The following is a 23,129-nucleotide window of genomic DNA, read 5'->3' on the forward strand; positions in this document are numbered from 1 at the left end:
TCATGGTTTCTTAACAGTCTTGCTGAGCTGTCTATGTTCTTTTCAAGTTGAAATACTTTGTCTTCATTGTCTGATGTTCTATCTTCTAAGTGTTCTACTCTGCTGGTAGTATTCTCAATTGAGTTTTTAAGTTGGTTTATTGATTCCTGCATTTCTAGGATTTCTGTTTGTTTTTTATAACCTCTATCTCCCTGTATAGTTGATCTTTTGCTTCTTGGATTTGTTTATGTAATTCATTGTCGAAGTGATCTTTCATTGTCTGATTTTGCTGTCTAATGTCTTCCTAGAGACTCCAGATCATCTGAAGCATGTATATCCTGAATTCTTTATCTGACATTCCATCTGCTGCAGCTATTACCTCTTCTAAAGTTGAGTTGACCTGCATTGCTTGTGGTCCTTTCTTTCCTTGTCTTTTCATACTGCTAGCGTTTCTTTCTGCTTGGTGAAACTGTTGTGTTTTTGAAATTTTCCCCCTATATATTTATATTGCTCTTGTATAGTTGAAAAATCTCCCTTGCAGGGGCGGGCAGCGGCTGTGCTCCTCCTCCAATTGGGGTGATCTGTCTACCACGCTGGCGGGCCACTGGGCCTGTTCTGCCGGTTGGTCGCAGGTCTGCCTACCTTGCAGGCGCGGGAGGTGGCTCTGCTCTGCCCCTACTCCAATTGGGGTGACGTGACTTCCACGCCGGCGGGTGGCTGGGCCTGTTCCAGGCGCAGGCGGTGGCTCTGCTCGGCCCCTACTCCAATTGGGGTGACGTGTCTACCATGCCGGCAGGCCGCTGGGCCTGATCCGCCGGTCGGTCGCAGGTCTGCCTACCTTGCGGGCTCGGGCGGCGGCTCTGCTCTGCCCCTACTCCAATTGGGGTGACGTGGCTACCACGCCAGTGGGTCATTGGGCCTGTTCCAGATGTGGGCGGCGGCTCTGCTCGGCCCCTACTCCAAATGGGGTGACGTGACTGCCACGCCGGCAGGTCGCTGGGCCTGTTCCGGGCGCAGGCGGTGGCTCTGCTCGGCCCCTACTCCAATTGGGGTGACATGATACCACGCTTGCGGGTCGCTGGGCCTGTTCTGGGCGCGGGCGGCGGCTCTGCTCTGCCCCTCTGGCCTCCACAGTATTCAGCAGGACCCGGACGGAGAAGCAGTTTCCGCGGGTTCTTTAGCCCTGGGCCAGAGCAGTTCCAGAAGCCAGAATTCGGCCACTCCTGGCTCGGTGTATGTTCTGATAGGAGCAGGCTCCAAGAAGCAGTTTCTGCCGGTTCTTTAGCACTGAGCCTGAGTAATTTGTCTGCGAGACGCAGGTGAATGGCAGCCTGAAATTACCTGTTCTATAGCTGAATGAGCTGCGATCGTTCAAAAACAGGGATGGTGACGTCAGCTGTCCAAGATGGTGGCCGCTGGCTTCCTCTGTGGTCTGACCGGTAAGGAGAACCGAATTAGACTGCTTCCTTCCCCGTCTCAAACCCAGAATTCAGCACTGAGTACAGTGATTGCACAGCTGGCAGGAGCCCACAGAATCCGCAGCGCTGTATCTTTGCGTTGCTATCTCGTCATTTCCCAGTGTGCGCCGCAGACTCTAGCTGCGGGTCGATTTGCTGAATAAGCAGCATGACCCTCTGTGCTGACAAATCGCTCATGTTTGAGCCCCCATAGCTGATCCTCGTGCGTTGAAAATCCTTCCTCTAGGTTTTGGAGCACCCCAATTTTGCTGGAAATTCCTAACAAGATAGCTTTTAGCGGTTCTAACTCGTCATTCTCCCACACAGTGACGCGGTACACGGGGGTGATGCACTCCCTTCGCCGCCATATTCCCCTCTAATTTATACTTCTTATTAGTAATATTATCTAATTAAAGCTCCAACTTAGGACTATTCCCTGGCTTCTGAACTTCTCCACTTAAATTTTTTAAAATAAAATATACTTAGTAAGTACTTTTCTTTATACTTATTAGTATATATTAACTGTGCTCAATAATTGGTTTCATTGTGACAAATTCATACATGAGTATAACATAATGCCCTTCACTTCTATAGTTATGTTCTCAATTTTTTTAATGTGTGTTTTTGTTTAACTTAGCTCCTTGGCAAGCCCCAAGACACAAATACTTCTTGGTAATCAATGGCTTATAGCAGCGCTCTCTCTCTCTCTCTCTCTCTCTCTCTTGGTAATGGGAGTTGAATCCAGGGGTACTATACCACTTAGCTATATTCCCTGCCCTTTTTTATTTTTTATTTTGAGACAGGGTCTTGCTAAGTGACTCAGGCTGGCCTTGAATTTGCATTGCTTCTGTTTCAGGCTCCTGAGTCACTGGGATTACAGGTGTATGCCACTGTGCTCACCTGCTAGATCTTTCTTAAAGACCAAAATAGATGTCAAGTTTCTTCCTGGGGTCAAGAGCTCCAGGGGAAAAGAGGAATATATTAAAGATAATTTACATTAAAGTCCTTGCATCGTTACAATTATTAAAGAAAAAATTATTCATAACTTGACGAAGACGGTAAATTAGACTTTATGTAAGAGGGGCCATGGAATATGTATAAGGATCACTGCAATGAGATATTGTAGCCAGGGAGAGAGATTGGCCTCATCTCCCACAAGGACAAGCAAGGATGACTAAGGAGCAGAGTGCAGGGGGGGCAGTCAGTGGATGGAAATTTTCTAAGAGGAGACATCAGTAGTAAAGGGAATTTCTACTGCAGGCAAACCAGGGATGATGGGTTATGGAGGTTAGGCAGACACCAAGATTGGGGTATTGAAACCATATTGACCTTACACTGGATTCTATATAGACAGAGAGGGAAGCCAAGTTCTGGCCTTGTCAAATGGAAAGCAAAGAGGAAGCTGAAAAAAAAATAATAAAGTTTTGGTCAGAGGAGAGAATCCTTGTTACTGTAAAATAACTAGATCGAAAATTTTCTACCATAGTAGAATTCCCTTAGCAAAGAGCTGTGTTGGGAGATACTTTAGTGCATATGTTTTGGGGGATTTGTTGCCTCTGGTGGTGAGGAGGTAAATGTTTACTTCTAAACAGAACCAGCATTGCAGGTTTTTCTCTATTACTTGGGCTTGAACTCTACCAATTAGCTTTTACTCTTCTATTATGAATGGTCCTTTAATAGGCAACACCAAAAGCCTTCCCAGTTCCCCCAAATTCTCCTTGTAGAATATTTCTGGATTCTGGTGGTTTGATCTAGTTAGCTTTCATAAAGTTTCATGATATATTATAGTAGAAACTCATGTATTTTTCATTTCCTATTCAATATTATTTCAGCTTTAGGAATTTTTTGCTTCACTTTTGCTGGGGTCTGACTCTGAAATGAAGTCTAAGATTTATTAACAAACAGATGCATCCAGACATTATATATATATATATATATATAAAGATTGATCATGCAAAAATGTTGAAGGTTCTCAGGATCATAGATGGTCATTGGGTCTATTGGCTTCTGAGTAGTTTCCTTTTCCTTTTTTTTTTTTCTCTTAACTTTTTTAGGAGCTTTGTTTTTTTGTCTTTATTTACATTTACATCTATGCAGGTTTTCTCCTGTGAGTAAAATTCCAGAATTGTCCTATTTTGCTCTATCATTTTTAAATGTGGGTCTTGGTTTCCTACACGGTTGATCCCAAGTTGGTCCTTCCAGTTTTAATATTTTATGATTGTGGAAGATGTATCAGCAAAACACTAAGTGATTAGTTCAAATTGTAATCTCTTTCTGTCCAGACCTGGTGATTGAACCCAGAGCTTCACCCATGATAGGCAAGTGCTTTACCCTGAACCATATCCCCCTAGCCCCTAATATTCTTTTTTTAAGAGGAAATTCCATAAATACTACTTAGGAAAAGTCCAACCTCATAGGTCAGATTGTTTTGTTAACTTAATCATTGGAAACCAGAAACTGTTTTAAAATGGATTGCTTTGAATTAATGATTTTATATGTAATTCTTTATCCATTACTGTACTTGTTTTAAAGCAAAGGTTCCTGGAGTTAGTTATAGAAAAATAAAATACCAGAGTTGTGAAGGATACTGATCTTCCAACTGGAATATGAAAAAGACAAAGGATAAAATCATAATTCTGGAAGCAGGCTCAGCAGCTCCTTACCAAATGTCACATTGTCCACTAATGTGTGAAAGGTCTCTGAAGGGCTCACAGCGACCCAGCTGGGGCAGCGCCTCTGAGGATCCACCAGTACTGTTGGTAATAGATGACATTTTGGTTACTAATGAACTGAAGAACTAAAAACATGAATTTAGTTGGAGACAGCACTGAAGAGCCTATTACAATATACACAATGCCATAGGTGGCCAACTTTGCACTTCTGGGAGCAGAGGTTAAGACAGCCATGTCCTTTATGATAATGGCCTGCAAGATTTTTCTCATTTAAAAGCAGTCACCTTTGACACTTCTCTTGAGCAGAAGGATGACAAAAATTGATAAATGAGGAGCAGGCAAGTAGAAGACAGGACACTCTCTTTTCAACAAATAGGCACTTTTATTCCTATACTAATGAGAATGTACACAAGATACTATATAGATTTTTTAAAATCACAGTTACAAATATAAAAATATATTAAGAACATACATAACTTATAGACTAATGAAGTTCTTTGTCCAAATAAAGTTGGTTATAAACACATTATCATGGGTAGATTCTTTAGTATGAAAAACCAGAATCATTCTACTGCCATTTTAATCAGATATGCAGAAAAAGAATAAATGATTTTAAAAGCATAAAAGTGCTTTACTATAGAATGTAATGAATCCAGTTTTTGTATTTATTTACACTCTAAATATTTACTTTACACAGATCAAGGAATGGCCGGATGAATCTCCATGGACATTAGAATTTTTGGATACTATCTCATATCCAAAGTATCAGGCCAACAGAAATTTCCACTCAAAAAGTATATGCAGAATGTCTATGAGCTGTGAACTCTTTTCTACAAGGTAGGAGTACAGAGGAGAATAAAGACTTGGTCCTTGTCCTTGAAGAATTGATAAGCCTGTGTGTCTTGCGTGAAAGACCAAAGATAAAGTATTCTTCAGGAGCATGGGTGTACTCTCCTGTCAGTGTGGCTGAGACCCTCCCCCTCACTTGCAGATGAACGCTCTTTAACTGTGTAAAGCCACAATTGTAAGTGCTTCTTTTTTGATAGGGTATTATTCACATGCACAGCTATCAAAATACAACATTTCAAACATACCTGAAAGTTTACTGTTAGGGTGATGGTGGTATTTCTCCTTCTTCTTTTGGTACTAGGAGTTGAACCCAGGAACACTTTACCACTGAGCCACATCACCTGTCCTTTTTTTTTTCTTTTGTCTTTATTTTGAGATTGGGTCTCCCTAAATTGCTGAGGAGGCTAACCTTGAATGTATGTTTCTTCAGCTTCAACTGCCCAGGTTGCTGAGATTATAGGCATGTGTTACCACACCCAGCTTGATTATGGTATTCTTGAAAGAAATTACTTAAAGCAGAAAACAGCCATAACAAACCCTTCTTGTGACTATTCTAGAAGGGACATGTTGCATTTGTCTGACATTATTTGCAGTTTTGAATAACTTATTTTGGTACCTTATATAAGATCATGTGCATTGGCATATAGGATATAAAAATAATCTTTGGTAAATCTTTTAATATATCTTTTATTTCCATTACATCAACCTCTATTTTAGGAACATTCACAAACAATTTCCTTATTTAATGAATGTATCTATATAGGCAATCTTTAAAAAAATTAAATGCATACATTTATTCCAAGGGAGCCTCCCTTCCAGTCAAGAGTATTCTTTTAGCCAGAAATACTTTCATTGCTAGAAACATTTTTAGAACAGAACAGATTTTTGTTGTTATCATGGCTGCATCAAATGTTACCCTGAATTTTTACTAAAATGGCCAAACATTTTCAAAATCATTATGCACTATAAGAATCTAAGGTGGATTAAATTACAGAATCCCAAACACAGTAAATTTAATCAAACATCTGGTCAATTCACAAACTAAATGAATCAATTAAATTGCTTAATCAGATAAATTATCTGGCCAACACAGTCAAAATGAATCCCCAAAAAGGTTAATATAGGTTGAATATTCCTTATGTAAAATACCAAAAGTATTTTGGATTTCACTTTTTTGGGGGATGGTAGAGTATTTACATATAATGGTTACCTTGGGAATGGGACCCAAGTCTAAATATGGAAAGTAAAAAAAAAAATTTTGGTACTGGGCATTGAACTGAGGGGCACCCAACTACTGAGCCACATCCTCAGCCCTATTTTATATTTTATTTAGAGATAGGGTCTCACTGAGCTGCTTAGGGCCTTGCCGTTGCTGAGGCTGGCTTTGAACTTGTAATCCAGGCATGCACCAAGGCACCCAGCCCTAAATTTTTTTTTTTCAATGGAAAAGGGAATTAAACCCAGAGCTCTGGATGTGCTAGTCAAGTACTCTACCACTGAGCTGTATCCTAAGCCCATTTTGTTTTATATTTTTAGACAAGGTCTCAATAAATTGCCCAGGCTGGCCTTGAACTTGCAATTCTCCCACCTCAGCTTCCCAAGGAGCCAGGATTACAGATGTGCTCTGCTGCTGCCCCTGACTTGAAAATAATTTTATACAATGTTTTTAGTGCACCTGTTGTTTTGACTGTATGCGTCACCTAAGGCCAAGGTGGAATTTTCCACTGTGGTGTCATTTTAGTTAAAAAAAAAAAAACTCTTGGATTTGGAGCATTTTGGATTTCAGAGTTTTGGACTAGGGATGTTCAATTTGTATTTCCTGATGGAAATACATGACGGAGATTTTTAAGGGACAGTATGGCTGGCCAGTATGGCTTGGTCTGGTTCAATTCCTTTTATTCAAATATTTTCCCATCTTTGTGTCATTTTATTTGCTGCCTGCAGTCATGCTTTGCAGTTTTCTTTGATGTGAAACATTCTTTGCATGCCTGATGTGATTCTAAATCTCAGACTAAAGATCCTCTGGAAATGAACAAGACATTTAGGTAAATATGACATTTTCTACTCTTGACTCTTCAGGAATGAGGAAGGGCTGAGAGCTTGCTCACTGCCACTTGGAGGAGGACCACTCTTCCCTTCTGGCCACTCCACCTTGGCTGATCAGTTACCATAAGCCAGCAGCTTATCACCTATTCATGTTGCTAGGTCAGGTTTGGTTTGGTCCATGTGCGTGAACTGATATCTCAGAGTACCCAAGAACTGGGTCTCGGATGGGACCCTTCACTATCAGGCGGATCTGTTAGCTTTAGGATTTCAGGATTCCAACCTCAAGGAATTCCCAGACAGCTAAGTAAACAAGAATTTGGTAGATGGCAGATAATTTTGTTACAAAGGGTAAGGAGAGTATTTAATTAGGAAACTGGATTCTTAGGCACCAAGGCAAGAGAATCAGAGTGTGAAGTGTAACACGTTGAGTCTTATTTTTGTATTGCTGGACATCTGCTAAATTGCTTCATATTATTTTTTTCATGTCATTTTGGGCTTTCTTCCAAGAGGTAATAACAAAATTAATTAAAGACCCTCCCCGCCAAAAAACAAATCCCAAACTGTTTTGTCGCATTTCAGTATTTGAAAATGAGAGCATGGTTATCTCTTTTATACCGTGGAGCCTATAAAATTATACCAATGGGTATAAAGCATTAAGAAGAACAGAAGGTAAAATCACATTCAACCAGCAGAGCAAACATATTTGACAGGGAGAGGGGGCAAGCCATGGGGCTTAGAGGACTAAGGGTTGGGAAGTTATTAGGACAAATATGTGCAAGCCCAGACAGGGAAGCACATCTCTGAAGAACTGATTCAAGAGCTGAAAAACTGGCTGCTTTTCAGAGAAAGACTTAATGATAATACAAAATTGATTTAATGAGAAGAGATTAAAGGAGTTAATTATAAGGAACTTGAATAAATAATGATTAAGATGCAAGACAGGACTCTCCGTAGATTTGAAAGCTCCAAACCACTTGGAAACCTTGATGATTAAAGTGTACCCCACAGGTGCACAGACAGGATGCCCACCAAGACAGGAAACAGAATGTTTGCCGAGACCAGCCCCATGATGCAATTAAATGGAAATATATCCAATTGAGCTGAATGTCAAGGAAGTCTTTTTTTTTTTTTTCCCTTCTCTTAAATTTAATGAATAGATCAACTATATTACGTATTTAGTCTTCCTGGGAGCAAAAGGGAATAGTGTAATATTTGTTGCTAAGGAGATTTAAAATTAGGTGTAGAGTAGGAATCAATATTTCCTGGATTAGACTAAAAATAAAAGTACAGTTTCCCCTCCTCGTGTTCATTTCTGTAATTCTGATTCCATCTCAGATGTTGCCAGGTGTGTGAGTGTTATTTACTGTTACAGATGTGTAGGTTGTTAAGGGCTGTGACTCCTGGGCTGCACACTGTCAATTGCTCTATCATATGGATCCAGTGGTTGCTACAGAAGCAGCCTCATTACTTGTCAGAGAGAGGCCCCTGGAAGGTGAGCACTGCCCTAGACTGGCTCAGTAATCTCAGTCCCTTGCCCAGGTCCTCTTTTAAATTCAAATGAAAATGGTGACAATGGCCCTAACTTTATTATTACCATGCGTTCTATGAATGTGGGTAGAAATGTAGATTCTGGTAGTGTTTGCAGGCCCTTACTAAAAGTTTTCTGAAGGAGTGAAAAGTCAAAAATGAATTTCTCTCTTCAGGCATCAATGTGCTTTGTACAGAATAATCTTAGTTTGAAAATGTTTTGTTTTCCTCTTGCTTTTCTTTATTGTGTAGATAAAATGATTCTTCATGGATATCAAACCTCCTAAGTTACTGACCTCTGTTTCCCTCCCGATGCACATCTGCCTCACTTAACACAAACGTTGTTCCATTTCTTTCCTAGAGTAGCTATTTAGTTCCCTGATCCTGAATCAGAGCCTAATGCTGTCCCTTTACAAGGGCACAAAGAAGCTGGGAAAACTTTGACTCCTTTTATTACTCTTCACATTCATCTTTGTGAAGTGTCCTTCTATTTTGATACTTCAAATCACCCCAGAAAAATTCCCAAGTTGGGTACAGAGTTATATAAATATAAATATTTTAGGCACAATAAGACTTGTTATACTATTAATGGAAATTTAAGTTAGGTAGCAAGATACTTTGACAAAAAAAAAGTTCTTTTTTTTTCTGTCAAGGAATTGGTGAGATCACAAGTATGACTTCTAATTAAAGGCAAATATCTCCAGTTTGTTTTATCAGGTAGCCATAAGAATTTCATATAAATGCTGTTATGATTTTTCCCAGAAAGGCTCTTAGAACTGAACCTTGATAAAGGCAATGCCCATTTCCCGACTCACTGAAATTTGTCATGGTAAAAATAAGACACAAATACTGAGGATTAACTTGGTAGAGTATGTATGGCCTTTTATATTAAATGCAACTTTAGGTGACTTGAAATTTTGACTTCATTGACCTACTATAAAAATCTTTTGGAAAATTTTACACTAAAAACCACTGCAATTTTGTTTTTGTTGCTGTTTGCTTTTTAATTAGCTATATATGATGTTGATAGAAGTTTCTATGACAATGTTGGTATTAGATCCTTTGACCAAGAGCATAATCTGCCAACATAATCTTTTCATGGGAAAACTAAACATGACCTCACCAGAAAAGCAGACCACTGGAAATAAGACAAGGACCAGTGTGTGTCCATAAGCCAACACTACAGCGCAGGTAAGGATGTTCATGTTCCACACTGTGAATGCAGCAAAATAATCTCTAGTTACTACGCATGGAGTTTTGTGTGCTTTGTTTCCAGTCAGGGTACAGCTGAGATTCTTCTTAACACAAGGAATTCCCTCAACCCTGCAGCCTGAGCTTGTACTAAAGTCACAAGGCCCCTGATTGGGCTACTTGGGCTTGAATCTGTGGCAGGAACAAGAGCAAAGAGCAGCTTATTTAGTCAAAATGAGAAAGCTCAGCTTTGGTGCAGTCTGATGCATGAATCTGAAAAATTCCTCTCCTAGTATTTTATTTTTTCTTTTTTTTCATGTTTATGATCAATGCATACTAAGCATCCACTCTAAACAGAATTATTCCCGCTATCCTAATCCTGTTTTGACTTTTATTTATCCTAATAACATCTGAATCATACGCGGACTTCAAGATTCATGGGACAGCAGGGCAGCAAAGCTAGCCATGCTATATGCTCTCTCTAGTCCCTGCTCTTTATCCTGTCCAGCGAATATTACAGCAGGTAAGAAACACACAGCCCGAGGGATCTTTCTCTGCAAACACTTCCATGCCCATTTTACCAGTAATCCTGCCATACAGGTTGAATTGGTTTATGTAGAACAAGCCATGAACACTTTTGGGTGAAAAATATAGTATTATATAAAGCTTAATATTAAACATTATGAAAAAAAATACATATTTACAGGAAAAACTACAAAATACAACTATGTACAATAATATCTGTTACCTTTAAATTACATAAATTCTTTAACATTCTCCAGATTAATAAATTATACATAGTATTGACAGAAATAGTTGGCACCTCTGCAGGGCAAGAAGCAATTTTTTTTTTAAAACAAAAATCACACAGTGAAAAATTTTTTATCCAGGAGATCTTCGGGTACATTCTTAATGCCTTGAATAGACTGCATCTGAAAGGGAGGACAAGGTGATTAGAGACCGCAGCAGTGGATGCCACTGTCGTTCTGTTTGTGAAAATGACAAGTCCTGAAGACTAGTGGAAATGACTAAAGCTCAACATGGTTTAGGATGAGGACAGCCAGGTCACTCCATTTGGAAATAGATTATCAGATTTGGAAGGGGTGAGTGATGTTAGTCCATGCCCTCTGGCTTTACAGATAAAGTTACCGACTCAGAGGGACAGAGTAACTCACTCAGGGCCACCCAGCTCATTAATGCTAGGTCTTTCCTCAACTAGGATCTAAATCTTAGCTTTCAAGATGGTGGTGATCTTATCCCGTAGTTAGTTTCTTTTAGACATGCCCAATACTGTTCTAAAAAAAAAAAATAGTCTTCAAAAGATCAAAGCAAGACAAAGGAACCTCTAAGATCCCCCAGAGCGTTCTCCATAATTTACTATACAGATAAATTAGGGGGTAATTATTCATAATACAAAAGATTATCTGATTTACAAAGACTCCTCTAAATAGTAGGTCTCTATTTGTGCTTGGCAGATTATTAACTATTCAACACATTGGCAAGCTGGTTGGTATAGCGGGTACAGAGGACTCAATAAAAGAAACATTAAGACATTAAGAGGCATAAGGTCATTTAGAAATGAAGATAAGACAGGTCTGAAATAATGTTTGTCAAAGGAAAACTATCTGATTTTAGGTAGCTCTCAGTCCTCCTGGAGAGAAAGTTGCTGGTAGGAAAAAACAGATCTAACCAATATAATGCATGCTCACATTTGCAGTCAGTCTATGTGATAACTTAGGTCATTATTAATGATGGCCCAGAGTCGGACGAGGCATGAAGACCATTCTCTTAGCAATCAGTCATTGTTTGATCAAAGAAGTACTTGTAATTTTTTTTCTGCTAAATTTTTTATTTGGAAGTGTTACATGCTGTTCTAGAATACACATCAAAATAGAAGAGAAAAATCACATATTTTTCTATTGTTCAGAGAAAAATGTATTTTACTACTGCATTTTCTCCTGGTCTTGCCCTTCACGCTTTGTTTTTGTTTTACATTCTGCATCTATTATTTAACTTCTGCTATAGTTTTGATATGGTTTGTCATCAAAAAGGTTCAAGTCTTGGAAGCTCGGTCCCCAGGGTAACAATTCTGAAAGGTGGAAGGACTAGTGGGGTCTAGTGGGAAGTGACCAGGTCCTCACTGCCCTGGTGAAGGGATTGATGTTGGTCTCTCTGTGGGTTAGGCCTCGTGGGAGTGACTGAGTTCCTGCAAGAGTAGGCTATTTTAAGCTTTGCTCCTCCCCAGCTTCTTGGTCCCTTTCTCATCATATAATGTCTTTCACCATCACATGTCCTGTCACTAGGTGATGACATTGCCATGCTGTGATGCACCCATGAAGCCCCACCAGAGGCTGAATAGATGGAGTCTGCCCAATCTTGGACTTTTAGCCTCAAGAATTAGGAGTGAAATAAAAATCATTACCTTCCTGGCCCAATCCTCTTTTCTTTTTAAAGTACACAGTCTCAGATATTTTGCTATAGCAACACAAAATGGACTAAGACAACTTATTTGTAAGAATATCCATATTACTGTAATATATTAAAAAATAACATTCTTATGCTAGGTGAGGTGGTATATACCTATAGTCATAGCTACTCAGGAGGCTGAAGAAAGAGAATTGTTTGAGCCCAAGAGTTGGAGGCCAGTGGGCAATGTAGTGAGATTTCATCTAAATATATCTCTATCTCTATCTATAAAATTCTTGACTTTTCTTTTTCTTTTGCGGTGCTGGAGATCAAACCAAGGGCCTTACCCTTATTAGGCAAGTGCTCTATCACTAAGCTATGACCCAAGACCTTCTTTTTTCAAATACTGGGGATTGAATCCAGGGACACTTTATATCCTCAGCTATATTCCCAGACCTTCTTATTTTTGTTTTGAGACAAGGTCTCACTAAGTTGTTGAGGCTGGCCTTGGACTTGCCATTCTCCTGCCTCAGTCTCCCAAGAATCTGGTTATAGGCATTCACCACCAGGCCAAACCTAAGTCCTTCATTCTTTTTGTTCTTTTCTTTTTGTTGTTGATGGGCTTTGTTTTTTCATGCAGTGCTGACGGTTGAACCCAGTGCCTCACACATGCTAGTCAAGCCCTTCATTCTTAATGCCTGCGTCCTATTCTATGAAGTGATACACCATGGGTACTTAGTCCTTGCTGTGGTTTGAATATGATTTGCACCACCAAGGGTCCACTGTGATTGAAGGAGTGGTCTGCACGGTGGCAGTGTTAGGAAATACTGTGGTAGAACTTTTGGGATGTGGGGCCTAGTTGGGGGTCCTTAGACCTTTGGGAGTGTGCCCTTGTGAGGTAGTTCTCAGGAGACTCCTTCTTTTGAAAAGGCTGTTATAGTTGCCTAAGGTGGCCCCACCCAGCTCTCTCCATTCCTAGCTTAAGATGTGACAGCTTGCTCTTGTCATGCACTCCTGTGACTGCCATCCACCATTTACCTCCTCCCAGAACTGAGCCATATCCTTGAAGCTCTCCAATGTGGGCTAACTAAATCCTTTGTCTTTACAAAGTTAGCTGCCTCAGGTATTTCATTGTGCTAATGCAAAGCTATCTAACGCAGTCCTTTGTTAAACAGTGTTTTCCACTCAAACTTTTAACTGTGAAAAGGTTTATGCATAAAGCTTTTTTTGAATTTAGGGTGGCAGGAAAAGTACTGTGTTACAAAATAAGAACATATTAAGGATTCTGATTACTTGATTGCCAAATTCTTCTCCAAACAATTTTACAACTTGAACTCTCCATTGTGATTTCAATGCATCCTTCTCAGGGGTGAGGCTCATTGCTAGAAAAAGGAATGTTAAGCTGATTCCTTAATAAAGTGCATCCTGGGCTAGGGAGATAGAAACTCTTCCTGGAATCACTGCTCGAATGTGGGAGTACCCTCCTTACTGTGCCTCTTCTCCCTGTTGCCATTCTTTTTGGGGACTTTCTAGGTAAAATAAGAAATGGAAGAGCTTTAAGTGATTAATAATTTCCAGATTGACTAAATATTGAAAAATGAACTTAAAAGCTAATGAACGAGATCCTACCTCTGTGATACTCTGGATTCACATTTTCATAGATTGGAAACAAGGGATTTTCTTGTTCACTCCGTAGCTTCCTTGCTCTGAGGACATCTCTTACACACTGATGTAGATATATGTATTGACACTGTGGAAAAGCAGAAAACACATCAGAGGTGCGCCTATTCTCAAGCATAAGAAAGGGGAGGGGCTGTCACAAAACATTGACAGTGATAGGGTTCTGTATAGTTAGCAAATCTTTTGATCATCACCTGGGTACATAAAAGAGTGAATATTTTTTTAACCACTGAAAAGAGAAGAATGGTAATGGGCAGGGGATGTTTATTAATTTCTTTTACATGATGCATATCGATACAGCATGTACTGTGAATACCTAGAACGAGGTCTAGGCAATTGATAATTTGAGAATTAAATAGATGAGAATTAAATAGATGAATGAACGCCAAACACAAGCTATGCACTCTTCAATAGTCATCTCATTTCATGATTTCAACAACCTTGTCAAGTATATAATTATCAATATAAACTGAGACTGAGAAGTTCATTAACTTCTCTAAGGTCACACAGCTCAGAAATGGGGCCCTAGGATTTGACCCAGGGGTATGGGCCTCCAACTTCATGTTTTCACTACATGGATTTTCTTATGAGAAGATAATTTCACAGCATGCTTGTTCTGTTCCCCTTGTTTTGCAGACAGAGTGAGAAAAAGGAGGTATGTCAGTTCTTGCAAGGTCAGCCTCTAGTCCAGCTCTGTTCAATCAGCACCTGAGTCTGGCTCAGGCAGGAATCTCAAAGATGCTGGCTGACTGCAGAGAATCCCAGAGGGTTACCTAGTGAGAAGGACTCGCCTGTCAGTTATGTGAGGATTGACTACTTTAGAAACATAAACAAATATAGAAAAGTCGGTGCTTTGGAGCCTGAAGACACCTTAAAGTCTTGCACTGACACGAGTGTCTCAGCCACAGGCAACCAATTTGTGCATGGAGCCCCGTCCTGACCAACAACTAAGCTCTCTGATGAGGGAGAGGATGTCTGTGTGGACTTCGTGCTTGGCCTAGGGCTCCCCTTAATGATGTGACAATTGCTCAGAGCCCAGGGAGTGAGAAGGATAAGAGGGGAGCACACAGAGGAGACTAGGTGCTTAGCCTCTATCAGGTCCTGGCTGAACTGTGAGGCTTCTCAGCCTCTCTTTCTCCATCTAGAAAACAAGGAGCCCAAAGTCTCCCCACAGATAACATCTTTGTTTTGTTTTTTTCTTCCATTAAAGGGTATAAGCCCCAGTAGCTCCCCCTCCAAAAAAAAAAGAACTGGTATTGATGTCTGTTACATGGATACTGAAAAATATTTCTGGATCGCATGTTTAAAGCAATCAGTGTAGTCAATAGTAATTAATAAAAGATTTGAGATACAAAATAAGGCTAAAAAAAATCTCCTCTCACTAACAATTTTTCAAAGTGGACCAGTACTTATTGTTATGGATTGGTAGAAGCCAGTCTGGGCATCTTCTCATGGGACTTTATAATTTAGATCTGGAATAATTAATACCTTGTGACATTGGAAAACCAAATCAATCATAAATGAGGCCTGCACAAATATTAATAACTATTCTTTGCCTTCCTACTCATTTTTATGAGTGTTTTATGCCACATTGACCTTGAAAATTTAGGAAGAGAACTATTCTGAGAATTGTTGTTGGAACAAGACAGACTTTTTGCTGTTTTAAAATTATAGACTGACATCTCATTGTGTCCTCTTATGCAAAACATAATTCCTATTTTTAATTCTACTGGGAGAGTAAATTATTTTGGGACCTTAGAGCTAAACTGTGAATGAACTCTATTATATCTATGCCATGGCCTATTAATAAATTCTTCAGCAATGGTCCACTGTGGGCTTTGAAACTAGTTAATATCCATTTATTTGCCTTGTCTTAAATATAAATTCTTTTCCCAATAGAGTGTCCCTTTGGAAATAATTACTACAGAAACCATCAGGTTTTTAATGTGCTTCTCACTTTATTCTTAATGAAAAGTAAAAAAAATTCTAATAGATGAACCTCAAATCATGAAAAATTATGTCACGTTAATTGGCAAAGCCTTGGTTTGGCATTAACACATTCAGTTCCATTCAATTTTACCAGTATTTGTAGTATTGGATAGTATTTATAGTATTATATGTCTGACCTTTCATGGTTCCTGAGTGCATAGTTTAGCAGAAGGTCAGACATGTGAACAAATACCTAGAAGATGATAAACATAAAATAGAATTGTGTGAAAAGTTTCATATAGAAGAGGAAGCCCTTGAGTTTTCTTTTGGGGGAGGAAAGTATCAAGCTAGATAGAAAAGGTGACATTAGTAAGAATTTGAACCAAGTAGGGCATTCCAAGTGATGAAATAATATGAAAGTGCATATATATTCTGGAAACAAAATTCTGGTATGGGTGAGCTGTAGATTACATGGGTCATGCAACCTCCAAGACAGTCCCCAAATGGAATCTAGAAGCTTTAATCCTGTAACATCCCTGTGTTTCTTTCTCATGAGAAGCTGATATGAATGTTCTTTAACAAGTTATTGCTCTATCTGCATATCTCTCTCAAAGTCAGGCTGCAAACTTGCCCCAAGGCAGGCTGAAAGGAGAAACACATTTGCAACTCCCCTGTCTAATACCTATTTGTTTAGAAATCCCGTCTGATATATTCATTAAAAATTGTGACAACCTGCATTCCTTTACATCCCAAATTTCCAGTATATAAGAATGTCAAGGTTAATTGTCACCATGGACCCAGAAAAATAATACAAGGGCTCAGAATGTCCTTTCTCCTTTGTGGAACCGTTTACCTCCCTGGAGCTCACTTGTGGATTAAATCCTTCTGCACCCGTTTCCATTTCCAAGTAAGTCAGCTCAGTTTGAGGGCCAGGGATTCAGAGACTATAGAAAATGTTCAACTTTTGCAGAGACTTCAAGCAAAACAGAAATTATTGAATATTGTTGGGATTTTGTTTGACCAGGCAAAAACGGAGAAAGAAAATTCCTATCTTACTGCAATGTTTATTTCATGGTGATTGAAAGAAACAAAGTTCATTCTGGCCCAGGGAGGAAAAACCTCCTTAATTTTAACAGAACTTGGTATTGATATCTGTTACATGGACATCATGTAGAATAGATGGGTAGACATGAAGCTGGAGAAGTAAGCCAGGGCCGGGTTATAAAGAAGTTTGTGCATAAGGATAAGAATTTTAAGTTCAATTTACAAGCAATGGGAACTTCTCAGGATTTTTACGCAGGAGTTGACAAGGTCCCCAGGGAACTTTGATAGTGGCAGTGGTAATGAAGAGCTGTTAGGGGAGAAGCTGGAGGTAGGAGCCCCATTTGGAGGTAACAGGCTACCACAATAGGTCCACCCAGAGTTAACAATGGTTTGAACAAGGGGTAGCAGTAGGGGGGGGACTAGAACAAAGAGAAAGATCTTGGGTGGAACTGACAGGGCTTCCTGACCGCCTGGATGTGGGAACTGGAGGAAAAGAAGTCTGCTCCCTGGTTTGGGCAGACACATGGGTGGCAACACTGTTAATGGCATTGAAAGGGTAAAGTTTCTAAGCTGTAGGGCCTGAGTTAAAAAGTGAAGGACCAGGTATTGTTAAATTCCTCTGTTAGGACAATACCCGAACTGCCCAGTAAATATTCCTCCTGGTCCTCTGGCTGTTTAATAACTAAGGGCTCTATGTAGCCCGGCATGTAGGCATTCAAGGCCCAAACCAATCAGTTTGAATGTGTACCCCGCTTAGAAGTGACCAATCACCCCGCCCAACCTGTTCCCGCCAATGAATGTACTAATCAAGTCTAAGAATTATTGTTTGATTTTCCCACGGTGTATGGTGATTTGTTAAAAGAGACTGTGATGTATGCAAAGCCCCCGCCCTCCCCAAAAAGTGTACTTAAGCACTGCTCAACCCCTGCTCTGGGCTCTGGGCTGCTCTCCTTTCTTGAGTGGGCACGGAGCCCCAGCATGCTGGTTCAATAAATCCCCTTCTGCCAATTGCATGAGTGGTCTCTTGGTGGTCTCTTTCTCTGACGCTTCACCGGACCCTTACAGCATTTGGAAGGTACAAGAGCAGGAATGCTGCTCTGTTGTTTCTGTTGTCATTTTCAAGGAAAGATGATGAGTTTGGTATTAGCATTTTGAGTTTGAGGTGGCTATAAGGCCTCCAGGTGGAACTGTCTGATAGGCAGGTCCTTAAGTGAGTGCCAGGGAAGGAGCTTTGGGAGAAAGGAGCCCATGTGTGGTTCCTGAAGACTCAAAATGAACGACATCACAAAGAATGAAGACTGAGAGAAACAGAGCCATGCTTTGAGGACAGAACTATGAGGAACCCAAATAGTGAGAAGAACAGTTAAGAAGCAAAGCCACAGAATCATCGGAGAGGTGAGAGGAGGAGAGAACCAGGAAAGAAAGGCATTGTTTCTGAGGAGGAGGAGGAGGAACTTTGGCACATTGCAGCTACCTCTGCTCTGAAAATCAGCCAGTGTCATTTGTGATAGAATTCCTGAACATGGCCCAAGAAGACAGTAACTAGAAAGCCTGAAACCACACACACACACACACACACACACACACACTCACACAGCGCTCTCAGATTACTTAAAATGTAAAACATGATAGCTTCTTTGCCCCCAAATTACAAGTTAATTATGGTCAGAGTTTGTGGAAGCAACAATAAACTAATAATGAAATACTGAGGCTGACTTTTTAGCAAACCAATTGTGGGATATTTGCTTACTCATTGAATAGATTTTTTTTTTTTTTAAAGATGATATAGAGAAGGAAAACAAGTTCCTACCTTCTTGGATCACGTAGTCTTGAGCAAAACACTGAATGATAACAATTCTGACACAGGAAGATATAATTTTTCAACTCTTAATGAATTAGAGTTAGACAGTGATAATAAGTGGCTGCTAAAGCCATTAAGCAAAAGGTTAAGGGGACCCTGATGATGAATGGCTCAGCCCATGGCCCGGGAACCCACTGCTGGTTTAGACTGTGCCACAGCGAGACACAGGCAAGATGATCTACCCAGTCACCTGGGGCAACAGCAAGTGCTCACACCATCCTCAAAGCAGGCGATTTAACAACCAGCTGGTGAAAAATCACAAGGAACAAACACAATACCCATGAAGCAACTAGCCACATCCAGAATGTGGGAAATCTACGGAACAAATGAGCTGGTTTCCTGACGGCTAAGTGTCATGGAAAAGACATGGGAGGGAGGATTATCATAGATTAAAGAATGATTTTAAAGAAACTACAACCAAAGAAGACATTTGGTATTTGTTTTTTAGGGATTGGCTAGCTTCACTAAGCATAATCTGCTCTAGTGCCATCCATTTCCCTGCAAATTCCATAAATGGGAGTTCATAACCCACTTGATTCTAATGTATGAAATATGATATGTCAAGAGCTTTGTAATGTTGTGAACAACCAATAAAAAAAAAGAAAAAAAAAGAAACTACAACCAAATAAAATGTGTGGGCTTTACTTGGATTTTAATGAAAATCAGCTAGTATTATTCTTCTTTACAAGAAATATTTTTTTTTTCTAAAAGATAATTAGGGACATTTAAGTGTTGATTAGATGAAATTTAGGAATTATAGTTCAAATCTTTAGGCATAATAAATGCAGTGGTGGTCATAATATGATAAGCAGGATTTGCTTTAAACTATTTTATAGGGGACAGGGTAGGGGAACAGTGTATGTAGGATATAGATGAGAAAATAACACAGAATTCTGATAATTGTAGAAGTTTGGGGTTTGGGCACATGAAACCTCCTTATACTATTTCTCTAGTTTTGTGGACATTATTTTTTTCAGTGCCAGACATCCAATCCAGTGCCTTGTGCATACCAAGCAAGTATTCTATGGATGATCTACACCCCGCAACCCCAGTTCTGTGTAATTTTGAACAATATCATAATATTCAAGATACAGTGGATAGATTGTTCTCCAGCCTGGACAGTCAGAGATCAGGGAAATGGGTGCGGTCTGCAGGAGGCAATGACGTCAGTATTTTGCTGAATAATGACATAATGAGAGTTCTGATGGACATTAAAATGTGTTGTGTTAGAAAAGAATTCAGGGGACACAGTGGTTTGTGGACTAGTGGGCTAATGAAGCCCATAGGGACTCTCTGCTGCAGGATCCCCCCGTTTTTGTAAGCGCTGCTGCCTGTGTAGTTTCCATGTTTACTATGACTTAAGAGGAGAGATAGTAGCATGTAGATAGAACTTTTTATCCATGGGAATCTTTTTTATTTTTCTTTTTTACAAAGAGAATTTTTGCAGAGATACTTGAGGAAAAACTTGGGAAACCCAAGAGTAAGAGAACTTGAGCCTGGGAAGTTGCTCATGTCAGAGAAAGACATGCTTGGTATATGGGGTGGGGGTTGGGGGGCAAACTGCTAACCCTGAGGCTGTGGCTTAATACTCAAGGGCCCAGGATTTTCTAGAACAGGGTCCAAGCCAAAGTGGTCGCCTCGTATCTATGGGCTTTGTGCAAAGCTCATAAGCATATGGACCTCAATTTTCTAGGCTGGATATGGAATGTAATACCTTTTTTACTTGGTATTATGAAAATTTAATGGGATAACATATTCAAAAGTAATCTTCAAATGTCAAAATGCTTACAAATAGAAGCATTTAGCAAGGTACATAGAGTCCCTTGGTGTCTCCAGAGATGCAGGTGTAGTAGAGCTGGTCAGGTGGGTGGGCAGAGAAGAGACTGGAATCTTATTCCTCTTCACTAATGAAGTTCTTGTGCTCATACCAGCCTATCTGAACATGAGTTCCAAGATGGGTTGGCCTAGCCTTTTCCCCTATGTATAATGCACTGTTTTTTTTACAATAATTATCTTTCTTCCTACCCACTGAAATTAATTCTTTTCTGAGCAGAGCAACCATCTCAGTAAAAATAAGGGCATACGTTATCCTCAAGGTCACTGAGATTTGTTACAAAATAACAAGTCTTGGAAAATGTCTATGTTCAGTTCTCTTTCTCTTCCTCATGTGTCATAGTTATTTCCCTTTGTCAGAGGAAAGCCCTGGACGTTTTAGGGGGCAGGAGAAGGGTGCACTGTATCCTTCAGCCTGTAATTCTTACCTCAGTCTGGACCATGTGAACCCTGTGAAGTCTTAGGTCATGCACGGCTCCATAAATGTCCACGGAGTCTTTGGAGTCTAACTGCTGAAGGATTCGGTCCAACGCAATAAAGGTTCCAGTCCTACCCACACCAGCACTAGAAAAGATGTGCAGGAAGATTCAGCCTTTTTATTAAATTGTTTTTTCAAGATTGTACCCAGAGACTCTGGCACAACCTTTCTTTTCTCTTCCAAGACATGGGAGAATATAGGAATATTTCTTTCTTTCAGAGAAACATTACCTAGAGTCCCAGTATTCCATCTCTTTTTTCCCTTCCTCCTCCTCCATTCCCTACCCCATCAAGGGTAAGTACCATTCTGCATTTGGTGTGTATCATGTCCATGTTTGTTTTTATACTTTTCCTACATATATGTAGATCCATAAATAATATCTTTTATATGTTTCAAATATTTTACTAAAATGCTAACACATTTTATGTATCCTTTGTCGATTTTTCTACTCAATAGTTTTGTACATGTTGTTATACGTAGATCTGATTGCATTTAATCATTCTATAAGAATTCATAAGCCATTGATGATCCATTCCTTATAGGTAGACAATTTTAGTTTAGAGATTATTTTTAGTTTTTCTCTATCAAAAAGTCCGTTGCAATGGACATCCTTGTGCACACAGGTGGCTACTAATCAAGGGCCGATGCTAGAAGAATAACTTCTGGGTTGGTTATAGGGTATCAACACTTGCAGCTTTGCCAGGGATTGCCAAATTGCTCCCCAATTCTGTGCAAGTTGCTGATGACAAGATGAAATTATTCTCATCAACTCAGACAAAATTAGAGTTGGGAAGTTATGAGGGGGAGAATTCCTGCCTGCCCATTAGTGATATGTTCTTCCTTAAGAATTTTCTAAGTCCCTACAAGAATTTCCTTTTTGTTGACATGCACCTGATGCTTTGCCTACCTTTCAGGTATGCACCGATTTTGTAACAAAGTTTATCTATCATATTCTTTAAGCTCGCAGCAATTCAGATATGAAGCTCTGGACAGGACACCGGTACTTCCACCAAATGCTGATACCAACTCTTGCTCAGGTCTCCAAGACCAATGAACTTTGTGTCCAAGTAGCGTATATAAATCTCTCTCTCTTGCTTTAAAACTTTCCCTTGCCTCAACCTCGTTGAACACACCCATTGTTTACTATGCTACATTTTCCACGGCAATGTTGCACTGTTCCCAGATAAAGATTATTATTCTTTGGAGAATTTCCCTCTGGTTATTATGTAGGTTGACAATCAGATAAACAATAACAGTTCTCCAGTGATTCTGGATGAAATGCCTGTCATTCTTCGGAAGGCAGGAAGTCCTTGAGTGCCTCACATTCCCATTAAAAGTGTTGGCATTCCAATAGTATATAAACTCAGGGCTCCTGGGGTGTTGTGCTGATTGGGAGAAAATTAGTGCACTTGACATTTCTCTTACTGTAGCAATTCCCCGGCTCTTTATTTATTAGTGCCATTCAGTTAGGGCTATCAAAGTGTTGTTGCAAACATTAATTAGCTAAACACAAGGCTCCCCAGAGAGAGAGGGAGAGAGAGAGAGAGAGAGAGAGAGAGAGAGAGAGAGAGAGAGAGAGAAAGAGAAAGAGAGCGAGAGAGCGAGAGCGCACTTGTTAAGTTGATTTTATGGACAGACTATATGAAGCAAAGAGAAATGAAGATAGAACAGAAATTTAAGAGCAAAACTGGGTCTGCAGATGGCAAGTGCTATGCTGGGGCTGGAAGATTTGTGTCTCCTAAGCTGGTGCTTAGGCCCTGAGGGCTCCACCCTTATAGATGAGATTAGTCTCTTATAAAAGGGCTGCAGGACAATAGCTAGGTCTTTTTGCCTTTCTGTTCCTTCCTGTGAAGACAAATCCTGTCCTCCTTCCTGGAGGACACGGCAGGGAGGCACTGTCTTGGAATCAGATTGGACCCTCCGAAAATACTGAATCTGTCAGCACCTTGATCTTGGACTTCCCAGCCTCCTGAGCTGCAATAAGTAAATTTCTACTGTTTATAAGTTACTCAGTCTGTGGTGGTTTGTTATAGCAGCATCAATAAAGACATGCTACCAGAAAGGGATGGAGCCCAGATCAGGTGAGGTTAGTACAGGTGGAGGAGAGAAAGGAAGCCACTCCAACGAGTGAGGATGGTAGGAGGCAAGGATAAGTATGTACAGTAACCTTCTGGCTG

General features: G+C 40.0%; 1 protein-coding gene across 2 annotated transcripts in view; it reads right to left on the minus strand.

The window, feature by feature from the left end:
* Nucleotides 1-4,470: 4,470 nt before the first annotated feature.
* PTPRB (protein tyrosine phosphatase receptor type B) overlaps nucleotides 4,471-23,129 on the minus strand; it is a 126,861-nt gene continuing 108,202 nt past the window's right edge. For both annotated transcript variants that reach the window (XM_081310312.1, XM_081310313.1), the window contains 3 exons: nucleotides 20,903-21,038; nucleotides 13,757-13,877; nucleotides 4,471-10,653 (listed from right to left, as the gene is read on the minus strand). In XM_081310312.1, coding sequence (XP_081166438.1) covers nucleotides 10,631-10,653; nucleotides 13,757-13,877; nucleotides 20,903-21,038 — 280 coding nt within the window. In that variant the 3' untranslated portion in view covers nucleotides 4,471-10,630. The remainder of the gene's footprint in view (nucleotides 10,654-13,756; nucleotides 13,878-20,902; nucleotides 21,039-23,129) is intronic.

The sequence above is a fragment of the Spermophilus citellus genome (genome assembly GCF_964194105.1).
Source record: "Spermophilus citellus genome assembly, chromosome: 10".
NCBI lineage: Eukaryota > Metazoa > Chordata > Mammalia > Rodentia > Sciuridae > Spermophilus > Spermophilus citellus.